Below are 14,254 nucleotides of genomic sequence, written 5' to 3' on the forward strand. Positions count from 1 at the left end.
ACCCAGCCAGACTGTGCAGTGACACAATCACAGCTCAATGCAGCCTGCACCTCCTGGGCTCAAGCAATCACCCTGCCTCATTTTTTTACTTTTTAGTAGAGATGGGGTCTCACTATGTTGCCCAGGCTGGTCTTGAACTCCCGGGCTCAAGCAATCTGCCCACCTTAGCCTCCCAAGTGCCAGGATTACAGGGTTAGCCACCCTGTCTGGCCACAATATGCTAATTTTGATTATACTGCTATCAATGTGATATTTAACAAAGAAAGAAAAAGAGAAAGAAGAAACTAAGCCCTATTTCTACTCTTTCTACTGTTTTTGAAAGAAAGCTGTAATGGCTACACAGAATCCTAATAATCAGGCATACCATCTCGGTGATCCTCCAGATCTTTCTGCTTTTCTTCTCTTTCTTCAGGATCGTCTCCATCATCATCATCATCATCATCATTATATTGACCAAGGGCATTCACCAACTCCACAAAAATTTCATCATTTATAAACCCACATTCTGAAATGCATCAAATGTCAGAAACACAGAGGAGAAGTAGTAATGTCAAAAGTTTATGTATCCTTTTTCTACTTTGGACAAAACAGGCATAGTCTAATAACTATCACTAAAACATTATTATTGAAATGAGGGGAGGAAAAAATAAGATCATTTTCAAGACTGGCGTTAGGCAAAGTTAGGAAGCAAAATTATCTTTAATACCTGCTACTTTCTGTTGAATAGCCCCTCCCCAAAAGTTTCTAGTAGAAAACTGAATCTTCTAGGAACTGATTGTGGCTTTAGCCTCCTCCCAAACAATGGATCTGTCCTTTAACTGATCATTTCAGACCCTGCTTTCTGCTGATAATGACAATGGATGATGATATTACAAATATTATCTTTTCAGACACTTTAACAGGGCCTCCTGGACACAAAAAAACTGAAACCATGACTCTAATGATTGAATTTCAGGTACTGTAGTCCCTAAAGGAACGGTATTTTTTAGCAGTAGGGGCTGCTGGAACCCCCATATACCACAGAAGCAGAGACCCAATCCTAATTAATTTTACTACTAAAGAATCTTAAAATCTACGTACACTCAAGTTCTATTTAATTTACATGTTATTGCCATTACAATTTATGTTATAACCAACTATGCATAATTATCAGGTGGCAAACATGATCCTCCTAACTAAGTTTCCCAAAAATAGTTAGGGAAAATACTGAAAATCTTAGGCCTGGGCCCAGGTGCAGTCCCTTATACTTCAGTGCAAAACTTAATTTTAATATTAAAATTTTTCTCATGCCCTATATGCTTCATAAACAAAAGTGTCTCTCAATTCTTTAGCCCCTTTTTCCAAGAGAAGAAGCATATGGCTCACCTCTATCCCCGTGTACTTTTCCATCATAATTTTTTATTAGTTCTTCAATGAAAGTACCATCCTGGTCTAAAACTTCATCTCCCATATAAGGAATGTTATGTAAAACAGTTTCATCTTCCACCTAAAAGAAAAAAATATATTTAAAAAGCAGGTTTACTGTAAGTATCAAATGTGAAATAACTAAAATACAACCTTTTTTCATATGTAGATGTCTTTACCTAGTTCTCCAGATTTAAAATACTAGTCAGAGAGCAAACTCTAAAATTTATCAAAAAGTGAAAGACCCCTCTCACCAATAAGCATATCTGAGAAAACTGTTGACAGAAAAAAAAATTTAATTCAAGAAAAAATACTGCACTTAGTCTGTCATCAATCATTAAAACTTACCATTATTTTACATACCTCTAAGAAAGAAAAAGATGCTCTAGATTATGAGAAGACATCATCCGTTTGTCTTTCTGTTTTTGTTTTTGTTTTTTAATTGAGACGAGTGTCTCACTATGCTGCCCAGGCTGGTCTCGAACTCCTGAGCTCAAGTGATCCACCCGCCTCGGCTCCCAAAGTGCTGGGATTACAGGTGTCTGGCACCATGAGCCACCATGCCCAGCCATCATCGGTTTTAAGGCACACTTTAGATGTTAATAGAGGATGATGAAATATGGTATATCAAGATCAATTATAAAGACCCATACCAAAAAACTACCGTAAGACTCCCAAACTCCACTTGATGATCCAGTTATTAAAACAGCCATTAACTTATAATAGTTTAAGGTAAAATGAAAAAAAAATTTAAGACATCCAATATAATAAAATTCTAGGGATACAGAGTATTGATAGTCATTGAAGTTTATGCCAAAAGGGTATGTACTTATATGTAAAATAAGAACATTCTACAAAAAACATAAAATATTTCAATATTTAGATGAATGATATGAATATCAAAGTTGACAGTGCTAGTAAAGATGATAGATGAGTTTTTATCAAGCTTTGGAAGACAACAGAGAAGAAAGAAGAGCCAATCAAAGAAAAGTTAAGACAGAATAGAATGCTTAAGAATACAAGGTAAAGAAAGTTGACATTCATAGGAGGAAGAGCATTTTCAATGAAGAATAAAAATGACAGTAGTTATAGATAAAGACTGGACAGTTCTGAAGTACATGTTTAAAGAGACTAATTCCAAGTGAAGACAAGTCTAAGTCTTAAGAGGCCTTTGAAAAGGGTATTGGTTGAAAACAGAATTTTAGAAAGATAATTCTGATAAGCAGAATGAACTGGCTATGCCTGACTGGGAGGACACAGAGGCTCTTTAAAAGGTGAGATGGCATAGACTCGGCCCGGCACTATGATCATGGCCCACAGGGAAGAACACGCTGGGAAAGGCCACACACAGGACTAGTAGCAGCCAGGAAATGTGGAAAAAAATCTCAAATAATCCCTAGGTAACAAATTCAGGACAACTGTCAAGTTCATAAAGATAACAGTACCGTAGACAGACAAGGAAAAGAAAAAGTGGGATAAAAGGAGCATATAATTAAAATGCAGATTTTAATGTATTCATATATTCAAATTCAAGCTTATGTACACACTAGAGGCCTGTTTTCACCTCATTTCACTTGCACCAATCTCATTTAAACTAGGGGTTGATTTCTTTATATCTAAGCCAAAATTAAGTGACACTTAGATATTTTGTCTTTTCAATCATATCCACATCATCCTGCTCTCCAAAACATATCTTAGTTATAATAAAGATTGTGTGCCTAATCTGCTTTGGTCACCAAAATCAGACAGGGTCTGGCTCTGTCACCCAGGCTAGACCAGCAAAATCCATGGATGATTCATAAATTATATTTAATGACAAATTTAAATAATATATTCTTCCAGAATTTCAGTCTGTGAAAACGTGAAACTTCCCTCAAGGTCATGCAATGTAATTCTCAAACTACACTCAAATTTATACAACTACAGAAGAGTAACTGAAGTTGACACTCTACTGTACAAAGTATAAAAGTTACTAAAAACTTCCCTAAAGCAGGTTCACCAAGGACTTCTATCAACATTTTATTAGCCTTCCCACTTTATATATCAATTAAGTAATACAACTATATATTTTTTATTTAGCAATACAAGTCAAGAACACATGCTTCAGTTTCTCTTTAGCATTTTATTACAAAAGCTGCTGGGTCCGAGTTAGCAATGGAAATATGTTTCAGCTCATGTTTTACAAGCCCTATGAATATTACATCATAATGTACACTATCACAATAAAATGCTACCTAAAATTGTTTTAAATAATAAGTTCTCAATTAACAAAAACTCAAAGTCAGACTTAGATTATAAGACACTGACTTTTTTAAGGATAAGAACTACAAGCTTCATTCCTTTTGTTTTTTTGAGACAGGGTCTGGCTGTCACCCAGGCTGGAGTGCAATGGCACAACCCCAGCTCACTACAACCTCCGCCTCCCTCAAGCCATCCTTCCACCTCAGCCTCCTGAGTAGCTTGGGACTACAGACATGCGCCACACCCAGCTAATTTTTGTTTTGAGGAGACAGCGTTTTGCCATATTGCCCAGGTGGATCTCCAATTCCCAGACTCAAGTAATCCATCTGCCTCAGCCTCCCAAAGTGCTGGGATTACAGGCATGAGCCACAATGCCCAGCCTATCTTTTAAATATTTTTAATTCTAAGTATGGTTACTGCTTAACACTTTTCCTTTGGAGAGTATAGGAAAGGAGTAATACTGTACAGGCCTTAAAAAAACTATATTAATCAATTTTTAAAAATTACTTCAAGTGTTATTTTGATAGCTTTTTAGAATTTATACTGTCTTGATTCACCTTGACAATAAAATTATCTATGCTCTTTTATTTCAAATAAGTTATTATCAAATAAGCAGAAGATATCTTATTTACATACCATAAAATTCTGCTGTAGGGGAGACCAAGAATACATTATGGGTACTGAAGCAACTGCATTCAGAGTCTTTAATGGGATGACTTGTGTTGGAAAATCCAAGTCACTGGTCACCGAACACTAAAACAGAAAAAATAAAATTGACTCTTAAGAATAAAAGGACAACCTTAAGCTGTAGCCATCATATTGTAAAGAGATGCTGCCTACCTAAATATTTAATTTTGAAAAAAAAGTCCTTACCTAGGACAGTAAAGTGGTCATATAAACCAAATAGGATTCTCTCTTCTCTCTTTTACTTAGGGTGCAAAAATGCTTCAAATTTTCCAAATTTTCAAAACCTCCAACCCTTCCCATACTTACCAATATCAGTAAGAATCAAAAACTGTACTTATGTGAGATTCAGCAATCTGATTAACTGCTCCATGCTTTTGCTACACATTTATTTCCTAGCTCATCCTTCATTTCTCTTACATTCCAACCACACAGAATAGTAATATATATACCAAATAAGCCACTTAAGTCTCACTTAACAAGAATAAGAAAACTTGTTAGGTTAATCTTCCTTATCTTCCTTTTTTAAAATCTAAGTGTCAACTGCTGATATTATCAGATGATACATAAATACTAAGGGTAATGGGTTTGTGTTTCAGTCACAACAAAGTAAATTCAAATCTATTCTGCAAAACTGTAATCTCTGAATTAACATTAGCTAATTACTAAGTACTTTCTATGTGCTAGGCTATTTTAAACACATTACATGTCTTCTATTTAATCCTCATCATAACAGTGTAAGATGGGTACTATTCTTAGCCCCCATTTTATAGGTGAGAAAACTATAGAAAAGAAAGGATAAGTAGCTTGCCCAAGGTTGCGCATGGTTCTCGGGCTAGAATGTAAACCCCAAAAGCCTGACTCTGGAGCCCCTGCTCTGCCCGCTCCTTATATTGCCATGATACCATATTGCTAAAATGTGTCAGTGCACATAGTCCCTTGAAACACCATATTTCATACAATCTATGATGACAGCGATTTCAAGGTACATCATTATCTTCTGTATCACTAAGAAAAAATGCTGCCAACTAAACAAAGATATAATCCGTTCTTATCACAGTGATTCTAAGATGCATGCTGGTTTCCAATGTTAAAATGTGAAAAATTTTGCATCTTTGATTCTCTGAAATATGGTAAAACTCTGTGCCCAAATAACGACAACACTTTCCACCCTGTCTACGAATCTGAGATTCCTTAAAGAGTACTACTGCCCAGGTGTAAGTCCTCCAGAGCCTTCTAAAAAATATCCTAGACATACATTCAAAATCCACAATCAATGAAAATAGAGCAAAAAAGAAGTGTAGTAAAATGAAACCAAAAAATCATATATATATATATACACACACATACATATTAAATGTTTAAATTTTTTATTTAAAATGTCTTAAAAATAGCAGAACTAGGTGTGGTGAAATTCAGAGTAGAAATCTGGCATATGGGCCACACCCGACCCTCAGCATTGGGTTGCATCAGGCCAGTGGGATAATCTCTCAATCATCACAGTCACTGCAGCACAAAAATAATTCCTTCCTTAGTGGAAGTAAAGGTTTAAAGATGGAGTAGTTAGGAAGAACTGTGACAGTGATTCGTCTATTAATTTGCTTTCCAAAAAGGCAAAGATAAAGATAATAATACTAATAAGGCTCATAACTCAAGTAAACAAGAAGGTGTAAATGTAAATAGTTTACTAACACTCCAGAGCCCACAATCTTTCCCCTTCCTGCTATTTGGCCTCTGATACAATCCTTCATCCATCCATCCGATAATCCAATAAAAACAACAGTTAACATTTATTGAGCACGTACTATGTTGCAGGCACTGTGCTAAGTGCTTATATACATTATTTTAATTATTCCTCATTACAACCTTATGGTGTAGTTTTAGCATCAAAACTTCACAAATGAGGACACTGAGGTTCAGAGAAGTTTTATAATTTGTCTAGTCAGAAAGGTAGCAAATTACAAAACCAGGATTAAAACCTGGATTTAAAGTCTGACTGCAACACCCGTGAGCTTAATTAATTACTGCACTGTAGTTCTTGCCCTTGCAATGCTCATGAGGTAAAATAACAATTACAGCCATGCAGAGACATGGCTGGGCACAGTGGCTCAAGCGTATAATCTCAACACTTTGGCAGGCCAAGACGGGCAGATCACTTGAGCCCAGAAGTTCAAGACCAGCCTGGGCAACATGGGGAAACCCTGTCTCTACTAAAAACACACAAAAAATTAGCCCAGCAAGGTAGCACGTGCCTGTAGTCCCAGCTACTTGAGGGGCTGAGGTGGGAGGATCACTTGAGCCTGGGAGGCAAAGGCTGCAGTAAGCCGTGATCAGCACCACTGCACTCCAGCCTGGGTGACGGGAGACCTCGCCTCAAAAAAAAAAAAAACCATGAAAAAATAAAATAGAGACATATGACAATGTAATAGGAGCATCTCCTCCAACAACAACTTATTAATACTACCAAGTCTTCTTTCCTTCTTTCCACTTAACTGGGTAAATTTAGGGGTGGAGGTGCTTACAATTACTGAATATAATTACTGATACTGATAGTATCAAATACTATCCAGGGACTTAAAGTACAAAACAATTTTCATTTCTTTAAAAAAAAAAAAAAAAAAAAATTCCGACTTTTTTTACATTTGGCAGGAATAAATTAATCCTGTGGCTTCTGAAGGAAGAAGTGCTTTTAAAGCTTAAGGGAGAGTGGGCTGCCTCTCCGACTCTGACTTATTCACCTGCTTTAACACCTAACTCCAAGTCGCACATAAGGGTTAGAGAATGAGTTTTCAACTACAACAAAGAAGGAGGATTGGCTATGCTTCATCTATGGTTGCTCTAGTGATACAGCAAATACTCTGCAAATTCTGAATGAAGTCAGCTGATTTTTCCCATTAACAGAAAGAACTTATGGAAGCACAGAAAATAATAAGGCACAGGCTGCAGCACTACGTACTACTTCCAGTCCCATACCTCTGTCATGCCCCAGTATCCCATCGCCTCAGTTCTGAGTCATGCGAGAGTCACTAAGAGACAAGAAATAAGCTCTCTGAGGGCAAAAGCAGCTGAGCCAAGTGTGGCTTCACCTCTGTCTTGAAACGATACTCAGCACAGTGTCTCAAAAAAACAGTAGGCACTCAAAAAATGTTTCTGGAATGAACAGACTACATTTGATGATTTTCTCTAATGGAGACTTCAATTTCTGCTTAAAGCTAAGAGTGCACCTATTTAGAAAACTGACAGTCTACCCCCCACCTCATTGTATTTCTAGTATCTCTAGAAACCTATCCCATTCTTTAACTATTAACCGTAACTAATAACCATATTCCTTTCATTTATGAAATATTCAAATGCAAAAGCATTTGTTGGTGAAAACAAACGTGGGATTCTTATTTATTGACTTACAGAAAAATTACTCAAAAATCCCAGTTACTTACCAGCAACTTATTTTTCTTTGAAAATGTATCATCCTTGACAGTTTACATAATTAAGTCTCATGTCACTCAGAGTAGTGAAAACAATTTTTACCTCATGGGTCTCCACATTTCACCTGGTCAGAGCCATGTGTCCTGGACTCAGGAACTTACTAGGAGACCTTTATCAACAAATTAGATTCTCTAATTCCAGGTCCAACTTGAGGATCACACAAGGAAGTTAGACATGATTCATCATCAATGGTTTAAAAAAAAGGGGGGGTGGGGGGGACTAGATTCATTACCAAGGATGCTACATTTTCAGAGAAACACAGCTTACTGGTAAGTAACCAGGTTCCTCTGAGGATGGATAGACTTACATCAACCAGCTGGTACAATAGGCGACTGTGTGGCTGGACCACTGGGAGCTGGAGAGGGAAGTCAAGCCAAAAATAGTAGTTGTAGGAGTACACAACCAAACTGAGACTCTTGGCAGAAGGCTGGTTCCAAGTAAAAACTGTGTTATGGAAAATCGTAGAGGGAAGAGCAGGTGAATGGCCTGCAGGGAAGGGAAAGAAATTAAAACACCCTACTATGTGCCAATCACTGTGCTAGAGACTTCACCAAAGTTAGCTTCTTTAAATTTCACAACTACCCTGTGAGGTAGGTATGACTCCCCATTTTACAGCAGGACATCCCAAAGACAACAGCCATGGCCGTCCTGCCTCTGAATAATCTTTAACATGAGAAGGGCTAAGTCCAACTTCCATATAGTAGGGGAAAATATACAATCAATTAGCCAAGTAAAAAATATTCTCAGATACTGGTTGGTCCATTTATTTCATGCCAGAGACACAGTAAACTGTTGACATTGTCTAACATCCTGTAGCCTTTCCATGTGACAACAGCGAGGAAGGTGCAGGAAGGTCGCAACTCCAGGAGAGGAAGAGTCAGAAGAAAGCATCAGCTGTCACCAAGTCTAGAGAAAAGCTGAGGGTGATTTCTGAAACTACCCTATATTCTGCAGGATTTGAGGAAAGAAAAGATAACACGCCCAAGTTTTAAATTAGCTAGCCCTTCTGGTGAAAATGACTGTGTATATAATTTAAGTTCAGGCTACTTTTATGCAAAGTAAGTACTGAAGAAAAACTGCAATGAGATAAATAGCAAATTTGGATAAAGTAAAGAGAAGCTCAATAATGGAAGTGAATTCATAATCAGGTTGAGAAGGCAAAATAGGAGAAGGGAGATTGAAGATGACACTTGAAAAGAAATGAGTCGCTCCAACAGGAGAGAGGCAGAAATAAAAACGGAAGAAAAAACTCTGTTAAGATATCGACACAGATGTATTTAATGAAAGCAACTAATCAAGTGTTGGAGTTAAGGAATGAAAAAGAGTAATTCATATCAGATTGTAAATTATTTCAGTTTGTGTTGTTCAATATTTGTTACAGACCAATTCCAGATTGGGTGAAGAACCTCTACCCTACAACACAAGGGTATTTGCTTCTCAGTTGACTTTTATCCTGTAAGTACGGTTTCTACATTCCAAAGGGCGGGGAATGATAACGCAGCATTTAACATAGGACATTTGGAATACAGTATCGGGAAGTTTAGACTCCTTTTTTTTTTTTTTTTTTTTTTTTTTTTTTTGAGACAGGGTCTAGCTCTGTTGCCAAGGTTAGAGTTCAGTGGTGCAATCATGGCTCACTGCAGCCTCAAACTCCTGGGCTCAAGTGATTATCTCACCTCAGCCTTCCGAGTAGCTGGGACTACAAGTACATGTCACCATATCTGGCTCATTTTTTTATTTTTTATTGAGATGGGATCTCACTATGTTGCTCAGGCTGGGAGGAAATTTAGATCCTTAAAGCTCTTCCTTGCATCCTACCTTCAGTAGCCGGGCCCTGAATGAAAGGAATCACAAACATGCAAACCTAGTTAATCCTAGGTTAAAATCCTGACGGGATGTTAAGGTAAATCATTCCCTCATCTGCAGCTTTGCGGAAAAACTCCAGTTTTGCTAAGTACTGAAGATCAGAAATAGAATAATCATCACAGGATGTAAGCACTCAAAAAAGTACATGAAGCAGGTAACAACAGTGATGTTCATCCATCACATGTAAACTCAAATTTCTAATTCAATAACAGTCCTGTGAGTAGAAAACAGAACAATTTCTGTCATTGGGGGAAAAAAAACAACTAAAATGGAACAGAGAGTATTAAATAAATCTATAGTTTATATAGGCTGTGGCAGTAAAATTGTTTTGAAACCTTGCTTAAATCAGTGGATCTGGGTTTAATACGACAAAGTAGTAGAGGTTCAAGTTCAAGTGAGTGGGCAAGACCAGGCGCAGTGGCTCAGGCCTGTAATCCCAACACTTTGGGAGGCCAAGGTGGGCGGATCACTTGAGGTCAGGAGTTCAAGACCAGCCTGGCCAACATGGTGAAACCTTGTCTTTACTAAAAATACAAAAAGTAGCCAGGTGTGGTGGTGCATGCCTGTAGTCCCAGCTGCTCTGGAGGCTGAGGCGCAAGAATAGCTTGAACCCAGAAGGCAGAGGTTGAGGTGAGCCAAGATGACGCCAGTGCACTCCAGCATGGGTAACAGAGCAAAATTCTGTCGAAAGAAAGAAAAAGAAAGAAAGAAAGAAAGAAAGAAAAAAAGAAAGAAAGAAGGAAGGAAGGAAGGAAGGAAGGGAAGAAAGAAAGAAAGAAAGAAAGAAAGAAAGAAAGAAAGAAAGAAAGAAAGAAAGAGAAAGAAAGAGAGAGAGAGAGAAAGAAAGAAGGACAGACAGAAAGAGAGAAAGGGAAAGAAAGGGAAAGAAAAGGAAAGAAAGAGAAAGAAAAAGAAAGAAAAGAAAAGAAAAGAGAAAAGAAAGAAAAAGAAAAAGAGAAAAGAAAGGAAAAGAAAAGAAAAAAGAAAAAAAGGAGTGAGCAAGATGGCACAGGCTGTGGTTTCTGAAGGGAAACACTTCAGGTCTTGCTCGAGTGGTAGAACTGCCCAGGGAACCACCAACCAAGAAGGCTGATTCTGCTGATCTTCGAGAAGTTTACAACTGCCCCTCACTATTCATTAATTACTCAGTAAACAGTGTTGAAACAACCAGGAAACTAAAAAGAACAAAATTAAAAACCAAATTCCCTACTCATTCTTTACACCAAAGGAAATTCCTGATGGGTTAAATGATATTAGAATATAAAAATGAAAACAGAGAACTAAAGGAAAGATAGGTAGATAATTTATAATCCTGGAGTGAAGAAAGACTTTTGGAACCTTTAAGAAAGACAAAAATTAAAAGAAAAAGAACTATATAACCAAGATATACCAGAAATAACATCAAAATGGGGGGGAAATCTGCAAAACATACGACAAAAAAACCATTTTTTTTTTGTTTTTTTTTTTGTTTTTTGAGATTGAATCTCGTGATCTCGGCTCACTGAAACCTCCACCTCCTCGGTTCAAGGCATTCTCCTGCCTCAGCCTCCCAAGTAGCTGGGACTACAGGCACACGCCACCACACTCAGCTAATTTTTTTGTATTTTTAGTAAAGATGGGCTTTCACCATGTTGGTCAGGCTGGTCTAGAATTCCTGATCTCAAATGGTCTGCCCACCTTGGCCTCCCAAAGTGCTGGGATTACAGGCGTGAGCCACTGCACCCAGCCAAAACTAGTATTTGTAATATACAAAAAGTCCTTATGAATCATAAGAAAAGCCCAACCTAATTGTACAAGATCCAACACTGTAACAGCCAATTCACAAAAGAAACATAAACAAACAGTAACTGACATTTAACTTCACCGAATAATTAAGACATGGTATAACCAATTCTAACAATGTTTTACCTATTGGACTGAAGATTAAGATTGGTAAGATTGTGTTGAAAATACCGGTAAACAGACATTCCATAAACAGCTGGTGGCGGTGTAATGTAAAACTTTTGAGGGTGCACTTGGTAATACCTGCTAAATTTTTAAATATGCATATCCTCTTGATCTAATAATTCTATTTCTAGGAACTTCTACAGAATTATTCAAAAGATGCAAGGATGTATATGAAGTTCAGTACAGCACTGATTGCAAAAGTAAAAATTAAAAATCTACATGTCCATCAAGAATGGGGCTACAAGTTATGGTATATCCATAATGTCAAACACTACACATTTTTTAAAAGAATGAAAATTTGGACAGAGGTTGTAAAGTGATGGCCCAAAATGGAAAGGATGTGTATCTGGCCAATAATTTTTAAAAACAAAATATTATTAACCTTCTAGTATATATAGAAAATGAAATCTGAAAGAATAAAAGCCAGAGCAGTTGGACTACAGGGATTTTTGCTTTCTGTTTTATCTATTTCTGTGTTATCTAAATTTTTACAATAATCATTTTACAATGATCTGTTCAGTGGAGAGAAAAAGATAAAACTTTTAAACTAGTTTCATTAGCCCAACAGGTTAGTCACATTAGCTAGTATAAAACTGCCTTGTTGGGTAGCTTGTGAAATCTGCCCAGCCTTCCCAAAATGTTACTCAAATGATATTCTTTCATAAAATCTGCCAAGAGAAGGTAAGACAGAATCCTAAGGAGTAAATTTAAGTCAATCCCTATTATAAAGCTAAATTATGGCAAAAGTCCTCAGTCTAATGCAGTTTTCTTGTTTCTTCAGAGAATAAAACAATTTCTAATATTCCAGATTAACCAAGCATTTTTGTTTGTTTGGATTTGTTGTTTTATTTTTAAATAGTTGTCAGAACTCGGTTTTGCATTTGGGGAAGATACATAACCTTTATAACAATAATTTATAAAACACAAACTATATATACAATATTCTAGGAGAAAAACTACAAATGAAAAGCAACTTCTGCTAGTTTTATTAGTTGCCTAAATGTGACTTTTTAAAATTCACCTTTTAAACTGAAGATGTATAATCAAATTTAAAATATAAACATAATAAATGGCATGTATTTAATATATGATGCTATATAAACTCAAATATCACAAATGACCTTTCTTTTTTTTAAAGCTAACCCTTTGGAAAAGCATAAAATGCTTATATTAGTTTCTGTTCAAAAGGAAAAAAAAAATCCTTATATGATCATTTAAGAAATGTTACATCTATTTCAGCCTAAATAAAGCCAGAAATAAAGCAAAGGCTGCATGGATTTACAAGTTATACAGGTGGGAACGACTGACAGTTAACCTAACAAGACTCAACTCTCCAATACCAATAATAATTAAGAGAGGCAAGGAGCCACAGAAAGCAACTCAGAGACCACTTCCTTGAGGCAATAAGAATGAGTGTATATGTTCAGACTAAGAGTAAGACAGACACTTGAAGAGCCATCCACTTAATTCAAAGACATGAGAAAAGTGACCAGCTTTCTGCCATATTTGCTCAAAAGGCTCATGAGAATCTAAACCTATAGGGCCTATAATCCTGAAATGTATAAAGAAACCATGTTACTACACTCAAAGAATGTATCTGAGTAAAGTACACTAAATTATACATGAAATACACTAGGATATTATTTTTTCTTTGTAAACAGTAACTAAATTTTCATTTACAATTAACTGAAGGAACTTCATCACTAAATCAATAAAAAATGCAATCGAGTGTTTACATGTAAACCAGGTATTTTTCTTCTCCTTCAACAAAAATGTTAAGTCCAAACTGCCAACATACAAAATAATTTACACATTTTGATAGAAGCTTCTCCCCCCCCAAAAAAATCTGCTAATATCAAATGCTAAGGAATGAACTTACAATCATTTCAAATATTACTACGAAGCGCAAATCTGTAACTATTTAGAAGTCCAAAAGTTTTTAAATTCTCCATATGAGGACCATGATCCCCTTCTGATGCTGCTTCTATTTTAGACATTCTGAAGCCCCAAGAATATACACCATATTCTCTCTTTTCATTAGTAAACAAGATACAGAACTCTTACAAGAACATCATATTCTCCTGGGAATCTAGAAATGTATATTGGCAAGACGGATTAAATTCCTAAACTAATCATACCATTTGCCCAGAAGACAGGCATTATCTAAGCAAACCTCTCTTTCAGTCATAACACATACAGTAGAAAACATTTTGATATGAAGTCAGTGGAGAAGTGTCTTGTGATTATCAGCAAGAAATGGGCAGATGTACGAAAAAGAAATACATTAATGAGAACCTCAAGACTAACTCTTAAACCAGTTTCTTCATTAAAAACGGAAAAAGAGACACACTAAAGAATACAACTACCACTATGAAGGCCTACAGAACATAGTTATTACTGGTTGACAAGACAAAGTTATGAAAGTCACCTAGAAACAATTTCTTGACGAACAGCGACATGTTATGGGAATAAAATGTACATCCCTCCACCTGTATGCATTGATTAATGACAGTGTGAAGCTGGATGCTTCTTTAAAAGATTAACTTAAGAATAAAAGAAATGTAAAACAGATACAGTCACTGTCTTCAAAAAGTCAGAAGTGTTTTTTAAAAGTAAACACATTCTG

General features: G+C 36.4%; 1 protein-coding gene across 22 annotated transcripts in view; it reads right to left on the reverse strand.

Annotated features, from left to right (window-relative positions):
- EZH2 (enhancer of zeste 2 polycomb repressive complex 2 subunit) overlaps nt 1–14,254 on the reverse strand; it is a 76,391-nt gene that overhangs the window by 21,088 nt on the left and 41,049 nt on the right. For 13 of the 22 annotated variants that reach the window (XM_063641691.1, XM_063641702.1, XM_063641692.1 and 10 more), the window contains 3 exons: nt 4,282–4,398; nt 1,366–1,486; nt 365–505 (listed from right to left, as the gene is read on the reverse strand). In XM_063641691.1, the coding sequence (XP_063497761.1) occupies nt 365–505; nt 1,366–1,486; nt 4,282–4,398 (379 nt within the window). Of the gene's footprint in view, nt 1–364; nt 506–1,365; nt 1,487–4,281; nt 4,399–8,122; nt 8,302–14,254 lie in introns of all 22 variants that reach the window. The other 9 variants (XM_063641700.1, XM_063641701.1, XM_063641703.1 and 6 more) reach the window with 3 other exon arrangements.

The sequence above is a fragment of the Symphalangus syndactylus genome, chromosome 6 (assembly GCF_028878055.3).
Source record: "Symphalangus syndactylus isolate Jambi chromosome 6, NHGRI_mSymSyn1-v2.1_pri, whole genome shotgun sequence".
NCBI lineage: Eukaryota > Metazoa > Chordata > Mammalia > Primates > Hylobatidae > Symphalangus > Symphalangus syndactylus.